Here is a 23547-nt window from a genome sequence, read left to right as displayed (position 1 = left end):
CCCAGGACCCTCTGCAAGCCCCCACCCCAAACCCCTCCTCCAGAGCCCAGAATGGGGACAAGGGCAGGCAGGGGGCACGGAAAGGAAATGCACCAAGTGCCCCGGGGGCGGGGGGAGGAAGGGCGTTCCCAGGGGAAAGTGTAGTAAGGGGTGCTGTCATCAGCCTGGAAAAGGTGATCCTTCTGTTACTGGTGACATGGGGCTGGAGTTGAGGTCCCGGGGCAGTTAGGGAGGGCGGAGGCCCCGTCTCCTCAGCGCCCGCAAGAGTGAGTGAGCCCTACCACCCAGCCCATCCTGCTGCCTCCATGGCTGGGGCGGCAAGCAAACCAAAGAAGCCCGAGATACTTTTGACGGCTTAGAATTTTTATTAAAACAATCACTTAAATTACAACAATCCCCCGGAATAGAAAATAGCCTTGGAACAAATGCGGTTTGACATCTTGGAAAGGGATGGAGCTTCCCTGGAAGCCCACGGGGGCCAGCCTGGCCCCCGGGCAGCCGGGAGGGGCTGTCTCCCCACTGAGGCGGCCCCTCCGGGGGCTGCAAGGCCCCAGCCCTGTCAGCGAGCAGCACTCCGTCCCCGTCCTGGTTGTCAGCCTCTGGATTTGCTGTTTTGATTTGTAAGAGAAAAGAGAGGGAGAGAGAAGCCTGTCCCCAAGATTACAAAACACAGTCACTTAAGAAGTGTTACGTAATGCCACGGGGTGTTGTCTAGCGTGGCCTGGCAGGTACAGGGATAACTGAGCAGACGCCACAGGTCAGAGCGTGGCTGGGGCTGAGGCAGGGCCCCAGTCAGGATGAGCGAGGTGGTCTGTGTGCAACAGCGAAGGGCCAACAGCGCAGCCGCACGGGGTGTCACCAGCTGGGCAGCCTGAGAACCCTCAGAAGTGCCCGTAATGAAATCGCTGTGGCTAGGGCCCTGCTCTCGGGGGGGGCACAGAGGCTTCCTTACCTAATAAGCTCCTGTGCCCCCAAAATGTTCACTTGAAAAGAGCACGGTCACCTGAGCCACAGGCACGAGTCCCTGAAAACTGAGCTCCTCTTTCCTTCCTTTTCCTTCCACTGTGGCTCAAGGCCTTTCTGAGGGCCACCGCCCTCTCCAGCCTCCAAGGAGAGCTGAAGTGTTCCTGGGTGAGCGAGGCTCTGCTGCCCCCCTCCCCCAGTCCGCTCTCGGGCCCCAGGGTGCCCCTGCCACAGCTCAGATGCTAGCTCGCTCCCCTGTGGCCACGTGGCTCGGCAGTTCCCGGACTTGGAACACACACACAGCAGTTAAATAATAAAAACAACAAAGCCCGACAACATTTATATAAACCACTACCATGCTCCTGTGCCCACAGCCACTGTTACAGATTCAATTTACAGGTCAGGAGAAGAGTAACTTGTCATGGAAATTCAGGGATGGCTGGTGAGCCTGGGGAGACAGAGCCTCAACACAAGAGCCAGGCCCTACATTACAAATGCCTCCCTGGGACCACGTCTCGGGGGAAGAGGCATTTGAGGGACGGGGAGACACAAGGAAGCTCTTTCAGCCACAGCCATCCCACCCTGCATGCCCTAAGCGGCCCTAAGGGGCTTGGGTACCCACAGGGCTGCCTTCCTCAGGGCAACGTGGCCCCAAATAGCAGGGTGGCCCGCCTGGGACACTGTCAGGTCGGCCTGAGTGTGGAAAGAAGGCAGGATCTTTAGGAGTTTCTCAAAACCACACAGGACAGCCAGAGCCACCCCCACTCTCAGGAAATCTCCAGGCCTTCACATGTCTTCACTTAGTAAGCCTCTTTTCGCTGGTTCAGACTTAACTCCTGCTCTGTATACCAGCCCCGTTGGAAGGATCTGAATGGCCAGTGGGTCACAGAAGCACCACCAAACCACAGAGCAAACAAAGTAGCCCCAAACTAAGGCGGCTGGTGCCACGGGGGTGGCTCTGTGGCCTGCTGCTGCCCGAGTGGCAGAGCACCAACAGGGAGGGGACACCTGGCTTGTGCTGGGAGGGGTACGAGGGACCCCACATGGCCCAAGGGGGCATATAAAATAAAGGGCCAGCTGGGGTACAAGGGCAACACCAGAAGGAGGCCCAATACAATCAAGGCTTAGGAAGGGCTTGCTGGCACGTGGCCAGAGGGAGAGGGGATTCAGGTCAGCCACACAGACGGAGGCCTCAGCAAGAAGAAGTACCTGCGGGGCCTCAGAGCCCTAACAGAGCCTGGCGGGGCTCAGGTGCTGACTACAAGAGCCCGGGGAGTTCCCCAGCCCGCCACAGGCAGGAAAGACTAAGGCTGAGGGGGTGAGGAAGATGCAGCTCCCGCCTGCCGCTTGGACCCTGGTCTGAGGCAGCAGAAGGGGAGTGAGTGTTCTGTGTGGAGCAGATTCCTATACAGCTCTGCTGGCCTCCCTGCCCCTCTGCTGGCAGCCAGCCCGTCATCACAGCTTCTGCCTAGAGTCTTCCCCCTTCACAGCTGCCTTTCCCATTCCCCACCAGCCGGCAGCCAGCGCGCGGCCTCGGGGGCGCCTGGGCTGAAGACCCATCGCGTGGCCTGTCATGAGCCACAGGCCAGCTCAGCGATGATGTGCAGCAGGCAGGCCGGCAGGCAGGCCGCTCTGGGCCTGGGCTTGGGCGGGCCACACTTCTTCGCATGCCGGTTCCTCACCAGTGGAGATGAATGTTCTGGGACCTAGCATAGGGCGGGGGCAGTGGCGCCAGCCTCCCTGTCTCCAGGGCTCCTGTGCACTTCACTCCCTACAACCACTTCCCTGAGCTGGGAAGGTCAGCACTGGACGTGAGACACACACCCCAGGGTGCCTCTGACAAAGGAAGTATGAAACCCCACGTCAGATGAGGAAAGACAAATACTTCTTTTAAAAATTTTAAAAAGAACTAGAACCCCACAAGAGAGCTCTCTGCAGGTCACAGTTCAAGGCAATTGCACATGAAGGGGGTTGGGCTCTCCACTCAGCTGGGGAAAGTTCCAGAGCTCCCACGGAAGCTCCCAGCCAGCCCACCTACGATGACTCCCACGGTGTCTGACCCATCCCTCTGGTGCCAGGAAGCAGCAGATGTGACAGATCCTGGGGTGGCTGGGCACCTGCTAGAGCTCTTCAAAGAAGGCCACTCGGGACTTGGCGCTCTGCAAGGTGAGCTGCAAAGAAGCAGAGAAGAAGTTAAAAGGGGGCTGGATTTCTGCTTTCGCGACAGGTGCCGTCCTGCCTTAGGAACTAACCTCAGGGCTGGTTTGGAGTGGAAGGGAAGACTGCTCAGACAGATGCTGAAGAAGCTGGCGGCCAATCCTAAGTAAGTTTCCAGATTTGCCCAGGAACTCAAATTAGGAAGTGACAAATGAGGACATGCCAGGAGGGATGGCTGGTGGACAGAAGCATGTCAGCAGGAAAATGTCATCAATGTCATCTTTTCGAAGAGGGCAGGAGATCCCCAGACACTGTAATAGAGTCTCATGTTCCCGTCTACAAGAGTCTCTAATGTGCCTCTGTAGGGCCCTGCCTGTGGTCGAGTCAGCCTGGGATGCTCATCCTCTCCAGGGCTGAGAGGACCAGCTTGGTAGTACAAGCCCCAGGCAAGGCAGGCCTGTGTCAGACGAGGAGGAGTGTGTCCCTTCCACTGCTGGTTCTCCCGGTGGCCCCAAAGCAGTGACCAGTGACCTGGCAGCTCAGAGGGGGTTTCCATCTACAAGCTGGGAGGCAATGAGCTTTCTAGTTGGGGCCGGCTCGGGCAAGGAGGACGGTGCCGGCGGGGCAGTGCTCTGTCTGGAAACAACCAGGCCTTCCCAGGAAGGCTGCTCCCCTGAGAAGCACAGGGCGGGGAAACAGCAGAAGGGAGGGCAGAGGATCAGGGGTTGAGCTCCTGGCGTGGTGGCAAAGGCACTAGAATTTGTGACCCCCTGAACTGCTGAGCCCCAATCCCCTGACTCAGGAGGCCACTTCCCAGGATCTCCCCCAACAGAAGCATCTGGCTTGGGCCTCTTGCAGTGCCCTGCTCCCGGCTCCCCTCCTGACATCACCCACTTGGGGGAGACTGTGTGTTCTACATCCAGCTCCTGGACTTCACAGAGGAGGGTCTTCAGGGAAGGGGGACACAGGGTACGTACCGTCCATCTTCATATCCCCCAAACCCACTTAGCTTACTGCTTCATACCTAGTAGCAGCTCTGACAATGTTTGTTGAGTCAATCAGATGTAGGCTAGAGAGAAATGGTGGGATGCATGGAAAAGGCAGGAGCTCCACATGCGGCTGAGAAGGTCCAGGCACTAATTCTCCTCTCACCAGCTTGCTGTGTGGCTTCAGTGGACACCCTTGACCTCTCTGAGCCTCTTCCCTCTGGAGTTAAACCACAGAAGCCGGCTGGACGGTCTGGCCCATTTCCTCGACCCCTGGCAGTCTCTAAATGTAAAAAGCCCTTGGTACTATCTCAGCTCCCTAAAGGGTGTGGGAGGGAGGCTGGAAACCCATCGCTTCTCCATCAAACACAAGCAGCGGCAGTGTGCTCAAATGAGACAGCTTGAGAGCCGGCTCTTTAAACCCTGCCAAGTCTCATGGCCTTGAAGTTCCTCACTAACAAGCTGAGTGTAGGGAGGCGTCTGAGCTGTCTTCTTCAGTGGAACCAATTTCAGAAGCCCTCTGGAAGACCCAGCTCTAATAGGAACGGAGAGAGCTTTCATTTCTTTGCTTAAATGGAACTCCCTCTAGAAGGGAGCCAAGTTTGGATGGGTTTCTCCCTAAATGCAGTCAGAAGAGAACGTCCAGGAGTTATGTGCTCTGTGATAATGGGACTCACAATGGTAACCGGGAAAGAAGAAAGAGAACCCGAGAATCACTGGGACAAAATCCTTTTGGGGGAGAATTTAAATCAAAAGCTGTGAAACCCAGGGGCACCTGGATGGCACAGTTGGTGAAGAATCCAACTTGGTTTCAGCCTGGGTCATGATCTGTGTCCTGGGATCAAGCCCCGTGTTAGACTCTGCTTGAGATTCTCTCCCTCTGCCTCTGCCCCCCCACCCCCACTCATGTTCGCTAACACGCGCTCTCTCTCTCAAATAAATAATTTCTCTAAAATAAATAAATAAATCTTTTTTTTTTTTTTTTTTAAGAAAGGTGTGAAACCCAATGTCTTCACTCAGGTTTCCTCCACGCTCCCAGGGAAGACCTAGGTGGGCTCCTCAGGGGGACAGGGAGATGCCCACAGCCCTCCCCCACACTGAGTCACACACAGGCACAGCCAGGCTGCCTGATCCAAAGCCACTGACCGGCTGGGTGGCCCTGGGCAGGTCACTTACTCGCTGTGGCCCCCAGCTGCCTGCCGTGAAGTGGGGGTGGTGGCACCCCTTCCTCACAGGGGGACACGCAGAGTTACTGGGAAGCACTGTGAGGCACTCAGCACCATGCGTGATGTGCGCGGAGAACTCAACAGCTGTTATTAGTAATCACAGCACCATTTTCTCCCCCCTAGCCCCAGCTCTGGCTCCTCTCCTTCCAGTGGGGGAGTGGGCAGAATGCAGGTTAGAGGCGGTGCAGGAGAAGGCAGGGTCACGCACTGTGCTGGCTTCACGGCCTCCGAGGCAGGGCAAGAGGATGCCCCCGAGAGGCCTGGCCACTTCCCCAGGCAGGAAGCCCAGGCTGTGGGGGCCTCTGAGAGCCTTCCGCCCATTTGTACAATGTTGGCTCCAAGAATTCCTGGATCCTCTACCCGAGTTGCGTGCTGGCTGTCCCCTCGAGGTGCCAGAGGAAGGTTTTGGCAGCTCCGGCAGTGCCAGATTCCAGTTACTCAAGCATGTGTTTGTTGGGATGCAAAGCCCTCTTCGGGTGGGTAAGATGCTTCCCTGGATCCCTACCCGACACTGCACGCCTGAGGAAAGGTTTGGAGCAAAGTCCAATACTCTGGCCATACAGAAGTAGGAAAGCACTGTAGACACGTGGCCTTGGCAAGAGGAGAGTGTACCATGGTCTCCCATAAGGCACTAGGCTGCTACAGGGACAGGCGGACCTACCAGACGGAGGCGGCTGACAGGACTGCTGCCACTGAGGACACTGGGAGCCTCCAGCATCGGCCCACAGGCAGACCTGACTGTTGTGTGATTCCTGGCAGTCCTAATTCCATTAGGGACCCCGCCGTCTGAGGAAATTACCTCCACAAGCGCACTTATCTGCTGCTGGAACCCGTCCAGTGACCACCCCGGCCTCTGCCTGCTCCCCCTTCAGCAGCAGCCTTTAGCTTAGACATCAGAATGTCCTCCTCCGGAGCCAGGCAGCTCTCCCTGTGCTCGTGCAGGAAAGCAGGTGGTGAGAGGAGGGTCTGCAAGGAGAAGCCTTGGGCTTCTTTCCTCTGGGCGGGGACTCAGACGCCCAGGGGCAGAGGTCAGGAGGGCCTCCGGGCACCACCACCAGCAGCTCCCAGCTGCGCTCCGGCCTGGTTCCTCTCACCTGGAATCTGTCACCACCTGCTGCTTCTAGAAAGCTCACTGCCTGTCACGTTCACTGTTAGGCTACAGGCAGGAGGTATTCATAAGAGAGGAGGGGAGGGCTCAGAGGGCATGGCACAAAGCAAGCCCTTCAGAAAACAAACTGCCTCTGTGGATCTTTGTGTGCTCATGAGAACTGGCTACCAAGCAGCCTGGTTCCCCGCCACCCGCCCACGCCCTAAGGTGTCCGAGCCCATGTCAGTGTTCGGTTGGCCTTCACGCTCAGCGACTGGCCCGGCTCTCTCCTCACAGCGCCACGGAGATGGCCTGAAGAAGGCCCTCACCTCCCTCTCGCGGGTCACACTGTGAGAACTGAAGCCAGTCTCGCGAGCCCCCCACTGCCACCCTGCGCTCTCTCTGGCGGCCCAGCAATACCCCTCCTCGCCCTCCAGCCTGAGCTGCTGGGAGAGGGGGGCCACTGCCTCTAGGAGCAAGGGGAACTCCCCAAGTCCTCGGGGTGTGGGCTCAATGACCACACTGCCGTGGCTTATCTCCGCGCTTGACCAGGAAGAGGTCTCCTCCGAACTTCAGTAGGTGGTGAAGCAGAAAAGCCTCAGGATGCCTCAAGGCCAATGGCTGCATCATTCTGGGACCTGCTGAATCTGGTGCGCCTTCTCAGAGTCCTTCTGAGGACAAGCGGCTAGAGCTCTGCCTGAACACAACTAGTGACCGTGTCTGCCACGCACCGTTCAAAAGTCACACTGAATCCAGACAAGGGCCAGCCCTGGGGCTCCCAGAGGTCATTCCCAGCTCCTTTGGGAAGCTGTAAACCACAGAGGCCCTGCACAAGGCCCCCAACCCGCAGTGCTCTTGCCAGTTCCCTAAAGATGACTAAAAGAACATGAAGTTTCCTCACCAGGCACGGGGCTGACCCGCTTCTCTCTTCCAGCTGTCTCTTCACATCTGATTAAAATCAGCCGTGTGAATAATACAGGAGGAATTAAGTTCTCTCTTGACTGAACCGGCTGTTCAAGTCTGTCACTAATCCAATTCCATTCTGAGGAGACAAAGTTCCTTTGCTTTCCCTGCTGCAGATCTATATGGCTTGGTTTTTATCTTACAGGGGCTCTCATCCACCTGTTGGGCCTGGACCCTTCATCCTGCTCAGCCTCGACAGCCTGGCAGAGTCCCCTCTCCTCCTGCCCATTTGTCCGTCAAACCGCCAGGCTGTGAAAGGGCAGGAGAAGGAGCCACTTGGAGAGCTACACCTCTCCAAGCAATCACAACCGTGTGTGGTATCACCACATGGACACATCCATCTAATCTCAACAACTTCAGATTCGGGAGACATATATGTCTCCTGAAAAAGACAGAGGAGGCTGGCTCCTCTCAAGCCTCAGCAGGACCAGGTGCCCAGCAGGTTCTACCTAACCCAGGCATGCACGTCAGATGCAGACTCAACTGGTTCCTGCTCACTGGGTAAGCATTTCAGGCAGCCCATCAAGATACAATGATCTGGCACTTGCCCACTTCTGAGAAATGGCTCCGGGGTCTGGGGATGGCAAGCCTGGAAAGGCACCTGTGACAAGCACCAGGCTTACCAACCCTTCCCAGCCTGCCCCACCCCCCCACCCCGGAAGGCGGCCTGCTACAAAGGATCCTCTGGCATCATTCCCAAGAGTGCCCCCTGCTGGAAAAACACAACATGAGGCGGGCTGCCAACTCTCTTTCCAGCTCTCCTCTAAAAGTCCTTTTGGGGGAATCATTTCCCAAAGTGATGGGAGGGTAACGAAATGTATTCCGGCACGGAGCCTGCAGCAGCAAGGCTGCTTGATTAAGAATGAATTACACTTTCATCAGCACATGGAGAAAATTGATTCACAAGGCCACATTGTGATAATCTTGTTCCTAAAGCAAAAGGGGTGGTGTGGGGGTGGGCAGGACACAGAGCCACTTCGGCTATCAGTGACCAGAGAAAGGAAGCTCTGCAGTTAAGCTGGGAGAACAAAACTAATCAGAGCGCCAGGATTCCTCCAACTAGTCTCTGGAGGCCTTGCCTCGATCCACTCATCCCCAGGGAGGAGAGAGGAAGGTGGGAGGGGGACCGTCTAATTCATTTTAAACAATAAGACAATAAAACTAAAATGAACCCATTTTAGATACTAACCTAATAACTCTAGGCTCAGAGACTCTGCTTGTCCCATAAAAATGCAGTGGAATTGAAACACAAGCCCTAAAATCATGTTATACTTCCTCTCCGCCACTACATATTGAAAATGAAGGAGTGGGGGAAGGCACAGATTCAAAAGGACATGCAGATTCTCTGACGCTGGGATCTACCAGGAGAAAGCCAACTCTGGAGCAGAAAGGTGACAGCCAAATCCAGCAGCGGCAATTCCAACATAATCTTTGGTTTGGGGTGTAATCAACATTCCCCCTTCCAAATCAGAGGTGAGGGGGCAGGGCCAGGGAAGGGGGACAGTTGCTGTAAAGTGGCCAGATTAAGCATTTCTGCCATCTTGCTAGTGACGGCTTGCACCCAAATGCCATCTGGTGATGTACGCGGGGAGAGAGCTGTGCGCACACTTATCCCTAAACAGAGGTGGGATGAAAGGCCAAGTCCATCCCAATTAACACATTCATTCTTTATCTGCTCTGAAAGAAAATGGCCAGGGAAAACCCAGAGGGTTTCTTTCGTAACATTAATCCTTCAGGGACCTAAAGCAGGAAGATGCCTGGAAACTGATGTGTGCCTGTGTCTTGAGGTGCCCGTGTGATGCTGGAAGGGCCCTTTGCTACCCCGGTTCCTCCGCCTGGAAAATGGACTAATCAGCCTGATTCACCTCACTGGGCAGGTAGAAGCTAACTCACAGCTACGGTGTGCTCTGAGCGCCAAGGACCTCAGCAAAAAGGTGCAGATATACTGATGTTATTTTCAAACTGCCAATATCAGAAGGGAAATCACAGCAAGGACCGTAAGAACAGAACCTCCAGCCCGCAGAATGAGTTTGCATCTCGTCTCTTCCCTCCCACTGTTGCAGTAACAAATCAGGTGCCGGAGGAAAGCTGCACTGAAACACATCTTCAGTGCTGAGGGACCAAATGGGATGTTTTACTGCATCAAATAAGGCCCAATAATGTCCTCAGGCACTTCCAAATGGTTGTAAAATATCCTAGGAGGGCAAAGCAGGTTCCGTAGGCTCCTCAACGCCTCCCCAAAGGGCAACTGCTTGACTGGGTAAAGTCTCCCAACCAAAAAGAGGAACTAGGTTGTGGTCTTTCGGAAAAGAGGCTGACAGAACCTCCTATCTAGAGAGCTACCAGAAACAAGCAAGAGAACAGTAAGCCCTCCCCAGTGGAGAGGCCCGTGGTGTATGGGAGGTAGGAGTGGCCTTCGGGGATGAGCCCAGGCGTCAGGTCCAGGAAGACCACGCTCCCTGAGACCAGCCTCCCAACGCCTTCCCTGGGCTTCCCACAGAGCGGGGAAGAGTTCGCCACTGCCCTCTCTCTCTTCCCTATGTTTTCTATCCACACCTGCCTTGCTGTCGTTCCTTGCTAATCCTTGCTCCCACCCTGTGCCCATCCCCCTTTCTTCTCTGGCCCCCCGCCTCCGGCCTCTGCCACCTTTCAACAACAACAAAAGAAAGGTTCTGGAGCTGGGGAGCCAGAGGATGCTGCACCAGGCAGCGCCCAGTTTCCAAAGCAGGCGGAGCCACTCGGATCGAGCAACCGGGGTCACCAAAGGCTGAACACATGAACCACACACAAGCGACAGAAATTGTTCAGAGGCAGAGGACCAGAGGTCACCAGGGAGGCTCTGGCCGTTTGTTTTAATTGTGGGAGACGCCTTTCACGCATATTCAATCTCGCCTGGTGATTTATCACTCCCCTGGGTGTTTTAAGTGTTCTACTTCACTTCGCCAGCCCTGCATCTCCAAGGGGAGTCCGCACAAAATTGAAGATGACATTGGACTTTTATGTCTTCCTGATCCAAGAGGCGGCTACGGCTTCAGAGAACTGTCAAGACTCCATTCCTGTTCCTCCACCAGCGTAAACCACAGCTGGACCTTGATGGCTCAAACCATTTACTAATAAAACAAGCTCTCTAAGCTCTACGACCCCCATGGTTTCTCATCTGTCGATTTCCTTTGAAATCCCGTGCTTCCTTGGAGATCAGGGGTACTCAGACCAGCTCAGGATTGGGGAGTGAAACCTGTCCCTTGAGAGGGAATGAAAGCAAGACCCTGGAATGTGCAAGCTCCCAGACTGGATTTTCACCTCCCAAGTGTGCAGCACAGCTGGCCGCCGCTCACCTCATCAGCACTATGGCTCTGAAGCCACGACACCCCAGCCTCACTGTCGGACCTCACGCTCTCACTCGAAAGACTCAGAGGCCAGGAATATGTGTCACTGTCGCTCTCCCTGAGAATGAAATGTATCTCGGTTCTTAGGGGCGGCTTTTGATCACTAGGTGCCACTCTGAGTCAGTGCAAATGCCAATCCAGTTGCACTGATTATCAATTGGGGGGAAAAATGTGGGGAGCTAAGATTAGCAGGAGGAGCAAAATATACCCTTGCAAACTCAAATCAGATAGTAAAAGAACCAGGGAAGTTAATTCTGGCTTTTTCAGTTTTAAACTCCAAACACATGGAAATTAATTGCTGAGCTCTTACGGTGAACTATTTCCTGTGTATTACCTCATTTAATCCTCATAACAATCCTGGGGGTTAAGGAGTCTTTTATTCACTTTTTACAGGTGAGGACACTGGGCTTTAAGAGAAAGTAAGAATTATGGACAAAGTAAGTGGCAGAGCAGTGGTAAACTCAGTTAACCAGACCAGACAGCCTCTTGGCATTTCCAAGGGAATATGGTAACCCCTAAACCGAAGGGTAAACCCCTGGAATTAGCTTAAGTGCTCCTCAGCCCCCAAGGGTACTATGTAGACAGTGTCAGGCGCAGAGGCCTCACGGTCAGGCAAAAGAGTACCGAAGGCGAGGAGGAGAAGGAACACGCCCGGGTCATGGTAGGTAGGTAGACCCATTCTTTTTTTGAAGAAATCTATGATCAGAAAATATTAAAAACAAAATAAAAAGCAGGGCAGGCTGGTTTGAACCAAGACTAATGAGTGAGACTGTCCAGTTCACCATCAGCCTTCCCATATCTCGTCCGGGACTTTGTAGATGGAGCTCTGCCCTTCACATTCTGGGTGGCCACACTTACAAAGCCCACCGTGGTGTTTCTCTTCAGTTAGGCTGACTTTGGCCCAGACAGGAGCAGGCACAACCCCAGAGCGACCCCCACACAGGCAGGTGGCTGCTTGGCAAGCGTGGTCGCTGGCCCCAGCGACCACACAAAGTCCAGACAATGCAAAGGGTATCAAACTTCATGTGTAGCAAAAACTCCATGATTTCATCTAGTAATCCTGGGATAAGTCCAGCTGTATTAAAAGCCAAGTCCATGCTTTTATTAAACCTCCAGTAATCAGAATTCTTGATTAACTGGAACATGGCAGCCTGCTTTGAGAACAAGTTCACATCAAGATGCTTAAAAAAAAAAAAGGCTTCTGTGAATGTCCTAGGAGCAGTACAAATTTGACTACAAATCAAACCTCATTTGTCTATAATAAGAGCTCAGTGAGAACTGACGGTCAAAATCAGGCCCCCGAAGAATCTAAACATTCTGAATCATTACAGAAAGAAGAAAGATGAAATCCTCTCGAGGTGGAATGGTATGGTCATATGCAGGCAGAGCTGAGAGGGCAGGCTGAGACAAAAAGGGACTTTCTGCTGGACCCTGTGCTGGCCACAAAGTCCAGGAACCCACAGTGGATCCACCCCACGGTCTTCTGGGCACCCTGGGGTCACTACTTGAACAGATGATCCACCTGGCCTGCCCAATTCTGGGGTTGGTCATACTGCCCTGCTCAGAGTGTGCACTGCTTGGTGTTGGGCCGTTCGATGCCAACGTGTGGTATGAAAACTGAAGAAATAGGAGTCTGCTAACTCAAACACACAAGTCGGGGTTCATGCTATGGGTTCTTGGAACCACTGACAGATAGAATCCATCTTGTAATGAGACCCATCTGGGACTTTAATAGCTAACCTCTCTTGCTTGGATAATGACTGCAAGTAAGATCTATCTTATGCCAGATCTCACTTTTTGGTAGAGGGCTTCCAATGAGCTTATTTTATTCTAATAGCAGAAACTGTGCTGAGGACACCAAAGGACACATTCCACACGACCGTCAGGTGTCGGAGGGCTCACTGGCTTGTGTACCACTGGGGATCAGCTGAGGAGCAGAGGGAGGATGTTGTTATTACTGGGCATAATAAATTCTCCCCACTGCCGAGGCATGTTGGGAGAATGATGAACTGTTGCAGAAGGAAAGCAGCAATCATTCCATTAATTCACTCAACAACCACTGACTGTTCATCTACCGGGTGCCGGCGACTGTCCCAACGTGAGTTCACGCTGACCACAACTCTGCCCCAGGCTGTGACAGAGCTTAAGCAATAGACAGCCTTTAGAGCGCCAACGGACAGACGGTGCACTTAGACGGACTACAGATCAGACCGCTGTGCTAGTGGTTTGCTTTACTTGGAAAGAAAACGGATGTGTACAGAAAGGGGAGGATCTAAAGGAAAACGAGGGAGTGCGGGCACCCCTCCATTCCACCAGCAGAAGTGGCTGGGTATGACCATGGGTCTTCAGAGGCTGTCACCACATGAAAGGTCTTGATCTTGAGTTAAGGACACCCAAATTTATCCCGTTTCCATGCTAGGGCTATTTATCTAAGGACTACACCACTGAGACAAAGAACTTTTAGACAGACCTCACTGGACAAGAAGCCATGACCATCCCCAGCCCAACAATGACACAAGATGTGAAGGACAGCCGGTCCTACAGCCCCATGACATGCTCTTCAGAACGAGGCAGGCTTCTGGACCCCTGGAGGCTGGTCTGGCCCCACAGGGTGGACGCCTGCTCTCAGACTCAAAGCATGCTGCGGCCAGTCCCCAGGCTCCACCTGCCCTCGGGAGGGCTCAGCATGGCCCAGGGACAGAGACAGGCAAGCTCATGCACGGGTTAGTATCACAGAGGGTAGTACCATCACCACATAGAGTACCTGGGAATAACCTACTTTCAGGGCTCAAATGCAGATAGGTCTTCTGCCTTGGGCTTGAGGCTAAACCAGCAAAATAAAATGAAGAAAAACAAAAACATACCCTGTGATATCAACAATGCCACATGTGCCATTTGCAAAATGCTCAGAAAGACCTGAAATTGTGACAAGTGACTTCATTTGTTTTTATGGCTTGGGAACAGGTCTCTCCGGCTCTCAGCACTCCAGGTTCCCATGGCTGAGGGCCCAGCTCACCGCAGCAGCTGCAAAGATGAGACTGCTTCGGGTGCCCAGATGAGGAACTGGGGGCCGGGGGGGGGGGGGGGGGAGGCCTGAGGCAGCTCCTTCGAGGGCTGACTGGCTCACTAGCCCAGCTGTCATTTTACGTCTCGGCTCCTGGCTGAGGCCTCACTTTACCTCCCCTTTTGCTAACGGTTTAGTAATTTCATTTTGGAAGGGAAACCCAGTAAATGACGGGAGCCAGAGGAAAGAAGAATGTGGAATGGGGAAAGGCCTTTCCTCTTCGGTTATGCTAGTAAAAGGAATTCTCTACCGGCTGCCAATACTAAACTGGAGTATGGAGAGAGAGTTTAGGGCTCCCGAATGTACCCATCAACAATGGCAAGGAGCTACGGAGCCCTTGGAGTACCTGAAAACAGATACTCCTGAGGCGCCTGGGTGGCTCAGTCGGTTAAGCGTCTGCCTTCGGCTCAGGTCTTGATCCCAGGGTCCTGGGATTGAGTCCCACGGCGGGCTCCCTGCTCAGCGGGGGGCCTGCTTCTCCCTCTTCCCACCCCCTGCTCATGCTCTCTCTCACTATCTCTCTCTCTAATAAATAAATAATTTTTTTAAATAAAATCTTTAAAAAAAAAAAAAAAAGAACAGATACTCCTTAACCTGGAACACCACTTTAAAGACTAAGGTAAAGGGCGCCTGGGTGGCTCAGTTGGTTAAGCGACTGCCTTCGGCTCAGGTCATGATCCTGGAGTCCTGGGATCGAGTCCCGCATCGGGCTCCCTGCTCAGCAGGGAGTCTGCTTCTCCCTCTGCCCCTCCCCCCTCTCATGCTCTATCTAATTCTCTCTCTCAAATAAATAAATAAAATCTTTAAAATAAAAATAAAGACTAAGGTAAAGAATAAAAAATTAAACCTATCTAAACCATCATGATCAAAACTCAATGAACAGTCTGATTTTAATGACACCTCTTTTACAGGTATGAGCCTGACCCTGGGCTATCAGTCAGGAGCAGATGACTGGCGGGACAGGCCATTTCTGCTCTGCCGGACGTGAGAGAAGTGCGCTCTTGGGCTGACACGTATATGGGATATAACCTTCTCTAAAATCCTGAAAGCTCAAAATATCAGTAGAGAACTATCTGAAACTGCTAGCAACAAATGAAATCTCACTTTTTAAAACATTAAGGTTCTTCTAGACACTTCCGTGTAAGTATGAAAAAATGTTAAAAATTCAGAATTTGGGTTTCTTTAAAGCAAGAACAGAATTTTTTTTTTATAGTCCTTGCCGCTTAAAAACCCAAAAAGACTAGAGGGAGAGTCCATTCTCAACAGCCTCCATTTCATTTTGCTTTCTCATGAAGTAAGGCAGCTCCCTGGGCAGAACTCCCCTTGGCTTAAAAGACAGAATCGCTTTACTGCTAAATGATGGATCAAAACCCATCTCGTAACAGTGATTCATTTCATCAGAGCTTTTAACACAGGCTCCCTTTCTATCAAGCCAGTGGGTTCACAGTCATTTCCTCAACTGAGTACACATAAAAATGTTAACAGTCTAACAACTCGGCTACTCAGGAAACCAGATGCCAACCTCACATTTCATTAATGACTGTCCTGATCAGTGAAGGACAGGAGACTCGGTACCTTTTTGATGGTATTGTGCTTGCTGCTGGTGCCACCCCGGTCGGAGTTTTCGTTGTGCAGAATATCCAAGGCTGTCTCCCTCTCTTTGAGTTTCAGGGCCTCGATCTCAGTCTTGAGCTCATTGAGCTGCTCCTGCAAATGCTTGCTCTTCTCCATGTACTCCACTCTGCCGGCAAGAGGACATCGTGCATCACGGCTATGGCGAAAGTGAGACATGGGATCCAGGGTCTGCAGCCTAGGGTCCACGTCTCTGCCTGGGAGCCTGGGTCTGTCACCTAACAGGTCTGAATCGGTTTCCTCGGGATAACGCTCACAGAGCTATGGTCAGAATTAAGTAAAATAAAGCGTAGGAAAGGCCCCTGGTAAACTCTCATAAAGTGCTCTACAAATACCCATTACCGCAGATAGCTTTTAGTTCTGCACAAGTAATGACATATGAATCAAGACTCCTGGCAGCCAAAACAATCTCCTTGTCTCAACCTTTCTTGGATAAGTGATTCTATTCAAGTGACCTCTTCTGCTAGGCCCTGGCCACATCCCTACGCGATGTCATCTCCTAAAGAGTTCGGTGGAAGTTCGCGCAGCCAACACCAGGAAGGAAAAGATCCCCACCATTGCCTGCAAATAGATATTCTTTATCTATGACAGTGAAAATCTGGAAATCATCCTCAAAGTGTCCACCTCTAAGGGCATCAGGCGAACCACACAACACAAACACCAGGAACATTCTGCAGTGATGCCCATGGCTACTGGTATGTGGAGTCTGTCATGTGCACGGGTAATAGGAAAACACAAATTAAAAAAGCAGGACCCAGAAACAGGATGTAGCCTCACCCCTGTCACAACCATGAAATGCTCACATGCCTGGTCAATGGAGAAAGGCTGGAAGGGCAACTCGGACAGCAGACACCATAGATAAAGAGGCTCATGGTTGCTCACCCTGGACCCCAAGGAGACACTGTCCCAAGAGAGCTATCCCAAGGATATTGGACAAGGTGAGAGCACAGGGCCTCACACGGGCTTGGAGCTGAATCCTCATTCTGCTCCTCATCAGCCGTGTGATGCTGGGTGAGTCCATCAAACGCTGTAGATTTCATTTATAAATGGCACACTAAAACCCACCTCTGATGTCAGCCTGATGTTAGTTAGCGGGAATGAAATGAGACAAAGCTAGAAAGCCCTGCCACCCAGGCACTCAGTACATGGTTCTCCATCAAGCCGTGGCACAAGTGGCCAGTTTACCTACGGCTGGGACCTGGGGGGACTGCAGTCAGATTTCTTCTGCAGTGAGACTCCCTGCCACCTCGGTTCCACCAACCATGAAAGGAAGGAGGAGCGCACAGCAGAAGCTGCTATGAACAGAGCATGCGGGGCTCAGCTCAGGGCTGCCCCATGCAGCAGGGCTAGCCTGACTCAGACATTTGCTTTCCACGGCCTTGAGCCCAAGGCTCTCCCTTTACCCTTGCTCTAGACATGGGAAGTGCTGCGGGTCTCAACCGCCGGAGAACACAACCAGGAAACCTGTTCTGTTACTGTGTTTGGACATTATCACAGGCTCTATCCCCACGTGAACCGCAGTCTGACTGCTCGGAGATCCCTGACAACCAGTCCTAGACTGTAGATGAGGTTTTGAGCCACCGTAAACTCCAGGTCACCAATCAAGAATCATTGTTATCCTGCAAGACTGATTGCCCGTGTCCTTCACTTCTGATGAGGAAATTCTTTCTCCGGAGGGTGGGAACAGAGCAACCCCTGCAGGAGCTAGTGACAGGCTCCCGCGGTGACCCTCCAGTTTCCCCAGGCCCAGATGGCCCCACTCTAGCTCGCCAACTGGGGGCACAAGGTCAGGGGGACTACATACTTTTCTTTCTCTATCTCCATGGAAAGCCGCTTCATGTCAGTATCCTTGAAGTCGAAAGACAGGCTGTCACCAATGAGGCTGAAGCTTGGTATGTCGGGAGGCAACGGTGCTGGAATTGGGTTCATGGGCTATGAATGAGAAATCTCCAGTTAGGGGGGCCAGGTTCTGTGAGAACAGGGGCACTGCTGTGTTAACCACTCACCCTCCAGCAGCCATAGTGGCAACAGGCACAGCTCGGGCCCTGCCTCCCTCCCAGCACCACCATGGCCTCACGTCACAGCTGTCAGCCCTCTCTCTCCTCCTCCAATCTACCTACATTGGCTGCTGCCAGATGATCGACCCCAAAGATCTCAAATCCAGGTAAATCATTTCTCTCCCTTCAAACCTTTACTAGCTCTTCATGCTCACCAAATTAAACACAGGCTCCCACTCACTTCTTCGTTGAGGAAGCCCTCCGGCTCTGGGCTAGGAGCTGGAGATGCAGAGAACAAGGCAGAGTCCCTAGCTCTGAACAGCTGAAAGTATTATTCAGTAAACAGAGGTGCTCACAGATCATCATGGCTACGTAAGGTAGACACTGTAGCCAGAGAGTGAACAGTGGCCGAGGATGCTGGGAAAGGCATGCTAGAAGGGATGCTGCTTCTGCCGGCATCAGAGGATATGCCAGAGGAAAAAGCTTGCCAGGCAAGAGGCATGGTACTGGGCAGGGCAGGGCAGAGAAGGCTCAGCGAGAAAGCTGAGGGAGGGGGGTGGGAGACTGGGACCAGACCATAAAGAGCTCCCCTGCATGCTGAGGGGTCTGGATTCAGAAGATGGAGCCAAAGCAGGGCTTGAAGCAGAAGATGAAGAGATTAGATTTGAGGACTTTCTCATCCCAGAACAAAGGGTCACCTAAAATATGGCCCCAATCTAGTCTAGCTTCTCCTACCGTTTGCCCTAACAAATTGTGAACAGTACCATTTCTGTTCCTTTGCTTCAGCCATTCCTCTCCCTATAGGCCATCTCTCTTTCAAGGCCCTTCTCAAATACTAGGATTTCTCACCAAAGCCTTTCTAGATCCCTCTCGGCCAGATGGCAACTCTTTTCTTTGCTATGCATTAACATGGTGTTTCTGGTTCTGTTACGGCACTTCCCTAACTCCACCCTGTAAAAACTCCTTTCTGGCTGTGTCTTCTTCTTTTCCTGTTGGCAAGTTTCCTAAGGGCAGGATCTGCCTCTCTCACCCTTGGATCCTTGGCTGAGTCTGGGACAGTGTCTGGGAAAGGGGAGAGGCCCAGAGCATTCATCTGACATGATGACAAGGCCTGAGGCAGACTGTCTGCGTGGGCGTTAGAAGGTGGCGCTGTGAGGGGGCTTCTGGGGTACTGGAACGTTCTGTTTTCTGATTTGGGTGCTGGGTGCATGGGTGTGTTGAGTTTGTGAGAATTCATCAAGCTGTACAGTTATAATCTGGGCACTTCTCTGTACGTATGTTATACCTCATCAAAATTTCTGAAAAGATGGGTGCTGAGTGCCGTGCTGTGGGTGAGAACAGACACTGGTACGACCTCTGTGGAGAGCATCTCGATGGAAAACCTGACCCCACGGCTCTGTTTATGAGAATTTATTCTACCAGTATATTCACCGTATGTGCGAAGATTTGTGCTCAGGGATATTTTCCGCAGTTTTGTTCACAACTGCAGATGAAAACAGACTAAATACCCATCCATAGGGGACTGCTTAAATGAATTACAATCCATCCATACCACGAAATAGGATTAAAAGGCTGATACGGATGATCTCCTCCAGGACTTATTTATTTATTTACTGTTTGAAGAGCATATAAAGTTTGCTCCAGTGTTATGTTTTATTTTACTTATTTCTATATTTTTAAAGATTTTATTTTTGAGTGATCGCTACACCCAACACGTGACTCGAACCCGCAATCGCGAGATCAAGAGTCGCATGCTCTACCGACTGAGCCAGCCAGGAACCCCGCTCCAGTGTATGTTTTAAAACCACACACATCTCCGGTGCCCAACCCAGATGAGCCCCCAGACGACTCCAGTCCCGGCTGCTCTGCGACCACCGCAGAGATCCTGAGGCAGGACCATCGGCCCATTCAGCCCACCGAGCCATGAGAGAGAAGGAATGGCTGTTTTGGGCCACACGGCTGGCTTGGGGTGGCCTGTCACACAGTCACCGAGGACCAGCACAGATGACGATAGCAAACTGCTCACATTTCCCTCCACCTCAAACCCTGGGCTGCTTCTGTCTCTGTGCCCCGTGCACCTCTTAGCTGCCTCTGCTGTACGAGTGTGCACTGTGTGTGTTTGCGCCAGGCGCCCATCTGTGGGTTGGCTGAGAATACCCCACAGTCTCTTTCCCACCTAGCTAGTTCCGACTTACCCTTTAAGAGCCAGCTCAGGTGCCATCCTATGCCTCTCCTGCCCCTGCAGGCTGGGCTACATTCTCCTCTAGGCCCCTGTGCACCCTCTCTGAATACAAACTCTGCATCTGCCTGGTATTACATGGACCAGAACGGTTTGCTGAACTGAATGCACAGAGGAAGGGAAGGAAAGAGACTTTTCTATTCACTGTGTGACCCTGTGTAATTGAAGTCTGCCTCCTCGTCCCAAAATTGAGTTTGGAAGCTGGTTCTTCTGTGGCAATAGTTCACTCTGAGGGACACGGGGTACCCCTGCCAGAACTATAATGACGGTATATGGTATACACAGGTAGTTGAAGATTACATTCAGCGTGGTATCAAGAGGCTATCCTCTCTTGAGGATAATTTGGGACTATTATTACTTAGAATAAGAAAAACATTTCAGAGCTGGGAAAGGCCCTGCTATCTATTATCTAAGCAACCGGAGAAGTGACTTGTCCGAGGCCAAATGGCAGACCAGCGTTCTATCCAGTCCCCAGCCACAGGCCCTAAGCAGCACTCACTCTGCCGTGGCACCACCAAGGGAACGGAAGGGCTGGGAGGGAAGAGAAGGCTATGAGGTCTGAAGCAGCTGCAGGCCAGCAGCCCCCAGCCAGGCTCACCGGGTATGTGGGCTTGGTGGTGATTTCCAGGAGCTTTTGCTTGGCTCTTCGCTCTGCCTCACGGGCTTCCTGCAGGTCCTGCTTCAGCTGATCTGCCTCCTTGGCCCTGCAAGGAAAGGAGGAGCCAGTTAGCTCCACGAAGGTGACAGGTGGAGGAAAGAGAGCCCTCTTCCCCACTATCCCCCTAGACAGGAGGGACGTGGGTTAACCCTGAGGATGGCACCAGATCAGGCAAACAAGGCCAGTGGCTGGGGGAGGAGGCATTTATGTGAAAATCAGAACTTCCAAAGCAAGGACAACATTCCTGAGTGCTGTTCATTGCAATGGTAAATCTAAACGGAAGAGCAGGGAAGCCAGTGGGCAGGAGTCAAGTTCAAACCTTTGCAGTTGGTAGATGGGGAGGAGAAGTGGGGGAGGGGCTAGCAGCTTCCTCTGCTTCACTTCTGGGTGAGAGTGGGCTGGGCCGAGGTACAGTACAGTATATTGGATCATGAAGGGCAGGATGTGAGAGAACTGATTCTTCACAGCCCCCAAGTAAAACAATTGCAGGCCTGGGGCCAACCTCAGGCAAGAAGACGAGCACCAACGCTGAGGGTCTCGCACTTCACCCTGCAAGACACAGGACCCAGGGGGCCCGGCCTAACATGCATCAGTCAGCAGGGGAAGTGACCTGCACACAGAAAGAAAGGGGCCCGAGACAGGGCAGGAAACAAAGAACCATATTCCCAGAATGACATGCAAAAAGCAGAGAGGAAACTATAGTGAATGCACCTTGGTAGCAAAAAGCAAATTCAAGTGTTCTAAATCAACAGAGCCAAATGCTGTGGGGAATGTGCCAGTGTTTATCTGAAGGCTGCAGGACCAGAACAATCCCAAGCCTAGAACGGTCTTTGGAAAGTATAGCCTACAGTTCCATCCTTCAACCTGGTCGTGAGCTGGCCACAAAGAGGATCCTGGCCCTCCCCTATCTGCCTCAGGAGCCTTAGCGCCAAGAAGGGCTGCAGGGAAGCGGTTCCTCCTTACTTCGTTAAAGGTAAATAGCTGCTGTCTCCCCACATGTCCCCTAAATGAAAAGGGAAAAGAACCATATTTTTTAAACGTAAGAAGAGTCTCCTTATAGCTCCTCAGCTAAGAGCAGTCTGAGGCCGGGCTTGATGGCTTTCCTGCAAACACGGCTATCAGAGGGATGGCAGTTTATCACAGGCACAAGCATGACCAGACGTCCACTCAACAACAGAACTGTGTTCCTGAGCCTTTCCACTAATTCCAGCCCCCAAACCCCACACTGGCTTAAGTACCAGTCCTCACCACCAACCTGTCAAAGGAAGAGCCTCCCCGCTGCCCCAGAAGATGGGGAAGAAGCTTGCGGACACATGCAATCAAGCTCTGCCTCAGAGCCAGGTTACGACTGAACAACCCCTCGCCTGAGCCCCAGTGCCCAGGACTCCCCACCTCTAACCTCCTCTCTGACTCCTCCGCCATCTTCAGCGCCAGCACCTCGGCCTCCAGCACCTTCTGCTCCATCAGGCGCTTCTCTTCCTCTGTCCGAATGGCTGTGGCCTTGATGCGCTGCATTTCCTGTTCAGCCTCTGCGGCCTTCTGTGCCAGGAGTTTTGCCTCCTCCTCCGTGATTTGGGCCTTTTCTGCCAACAGGTCAGCCGTCTCCTCAGACCGCATCTGCAGAAGAGCGCTGTCAGCTGGGATGGGGATCACATGCCCATCTTCCCACCCAGATCTGGCCTCAGACACTCAGGTCAGTGAGAACCAGAATCTCAGACTCCCTGGGGCCCTGAATGTCCCGTCAGATGACACTCGGGCAAGGGATGACAAGCCACACCCTCAACTTTTTGGAAAGGCCCTTTGGGTTCTGCCCATGGGAAGCAAGAAGAAAGCACTTTTCTGACTATCCACTTGAGCTGAGGCGAATGCTTTATGAGGGAGAAAACCAACTTTACCTTCTTTCCTTTTATTTTTTTTAAATGTTTTTATTTATTTATTTATTCATGAGAGTCAGAGAGAGAGAGAGAGAGAGGCAGAGGCAGAGAGAGAAGCAGGCTCCCCGCCTAGCAGGGAGCCCGATGCGAGACTCGATCCCAGGACCCCGGGATCATGACCTGAGCCGAAGGCAGACGCTTAACCATCTGAGCCACCCAGGCGCCCTACCTTCTTTCCTTTTAAATCAGTGGTTTAAACCAGCGGAGACTTTGCCCCCCTGGGAGACAGGTAACAATGCCTGGAGACATTTTTGATTGTCACAAATGGGGGGGGAGGTGGTACTACTGGCATCTAGTGGGTAGGGGTCAGGGACACTGCTAAACATCCTCCGATGCACAGGATGGCTCCCACCACAAAGGGTGATCTGGCCCCAGTGCCAGCTGAGAAGTCCTGCTTTAAAGGCGAGCCCCCGTGAAAGTGGGGCTTGGCTGCACATGAACTCCACCAGAGTCTGCCTCTGCCAACACAGGTGGAAAGAAAAGGCACTGATTTTTTTTTTTTTAAGCTGAAATGTCAAAGCATATGTTACTAATCTGAGGTCGTCGTCGGGAGGCCTAAGTCCTGAAATCCATGCAAGTGCCCGTGTAGCCTCCAGGGGCCCAGCACCGCCCCCAGCAATCACCAGAGCTTCATTGGCCATTGTCGCTTCTTCTTTCATCTGCAGCAGCCTCCTCTCCAGCTCATCCCTCGTGCGCTCTGCTTCCTCCCTCATCTGCTTCTCTCGAGCAAGGCGCTGTCGCTCCATCTGGGGGCAACAACAGTGGCCACTGAGTCATGGGACCCACGGCCTACAGTGCCACAGGGGCCCGAGAACACCCAGTGTCCTGAGTCCTGCAAGGAGACCCTCTTTTCTCCCCTTTACTTTAGGTTGCCAGTGTCATTCTTGTCACCCGCCTCCCTCTGCCCTCCGAAACCAGCTGTGTCCCGTGAAAAAACATCTAGAGGTGAGGTAACAAACAAAACAACAAAAAAGCAAGCCCTGCCAAGTCTACCTGGATCGAAGGAGGCGTTCTTACACACCGTGTGCTGAAATGGCCACCCTGCCAATAACCCTTTGTGTTGCAAGACCTCACGTGCCTCTGCCCTGCGACTGACCGCATACAATGCAGGTTCCTTCTCCCTGAGACGCAGCCCCAGAAACAGACAGCTCTCTTCTGCTTGGACGAGCCACCTTGCCATTTCTCAACCACGCGGACCCCTCCCACACCTCCACTTTCCTCCACAATTGCTCCTGCCTCTGACCCACGGAGATAG

The 23547-nt window shown here is 52.8% G+C and overlaps 1 protein-coding gene across 6 annotated transcripts in view; it reads right to left on the bottom strand.

Annotated features, from left to right (window-relative positions):
- Window positions 1-345: 345 nt before the first annotated feature.
- Window positions 346-23547, bottom strand: part of NF2 (neurofibromin 2) — a 77441-nt gene continuing 54239 nt past the window's right edge. The window contains exons 11-17 of one of the 6 annotated variants that reach the window (XM_035017327.1): window positions 22916-23038; window positions 21758-21975; window positions 20299-20404; window positions 17269-17396; window positions 15408-15573; window positions 13533-13592; window positions 346-3134 (exon numbers count right to left, since the gene is read on the bottom strand). In XM_035017327.1, coding sequence (XP_034873218.1) covers window positions 13557-13592; window positions 15408-15573; window positions 17269-17396; window positions 20299-20404; window positions 21758-21975; window positions 22916-23038 — 777 coding nt within the window. In that variant the 3' untranslated portion in view covers window positions 346-3134; window positions 13533-13556. Of the gene's footprint in view, window positions 3135-13532; window positions 13593-15407; window positions 15604-17268; window positions 17397-20298; window positions 20405-21757; window positions 21976-22915; window positions 23039-23547 lie in introns of all 6 variants that reach the window. The other 5 variants (XM_035017326.1, XM_035017322.1, XM_035017323.1 and 2 more) reach the window with 5 other exon arrangements.

This window comes from Mirounga leonina, unplaced genomic scaffold (genome assembly GCF_011800145.1).
Source record: "Mirounga leonina isolate KUSES-001 unplaced genomic scaffold, KU_Mleo_1.0 Mir_171, whole genome shotgun sequence".
Classification (NCBI taxonomy): Eukaryota; Metazoa; Chordata; class Mammalia; order Carnivora; family Phocidae; genus Mirounga; species Mirounga leonina.
This window is presented reverse-complemented; position numbering and strand designations above follow the sequence as displayed.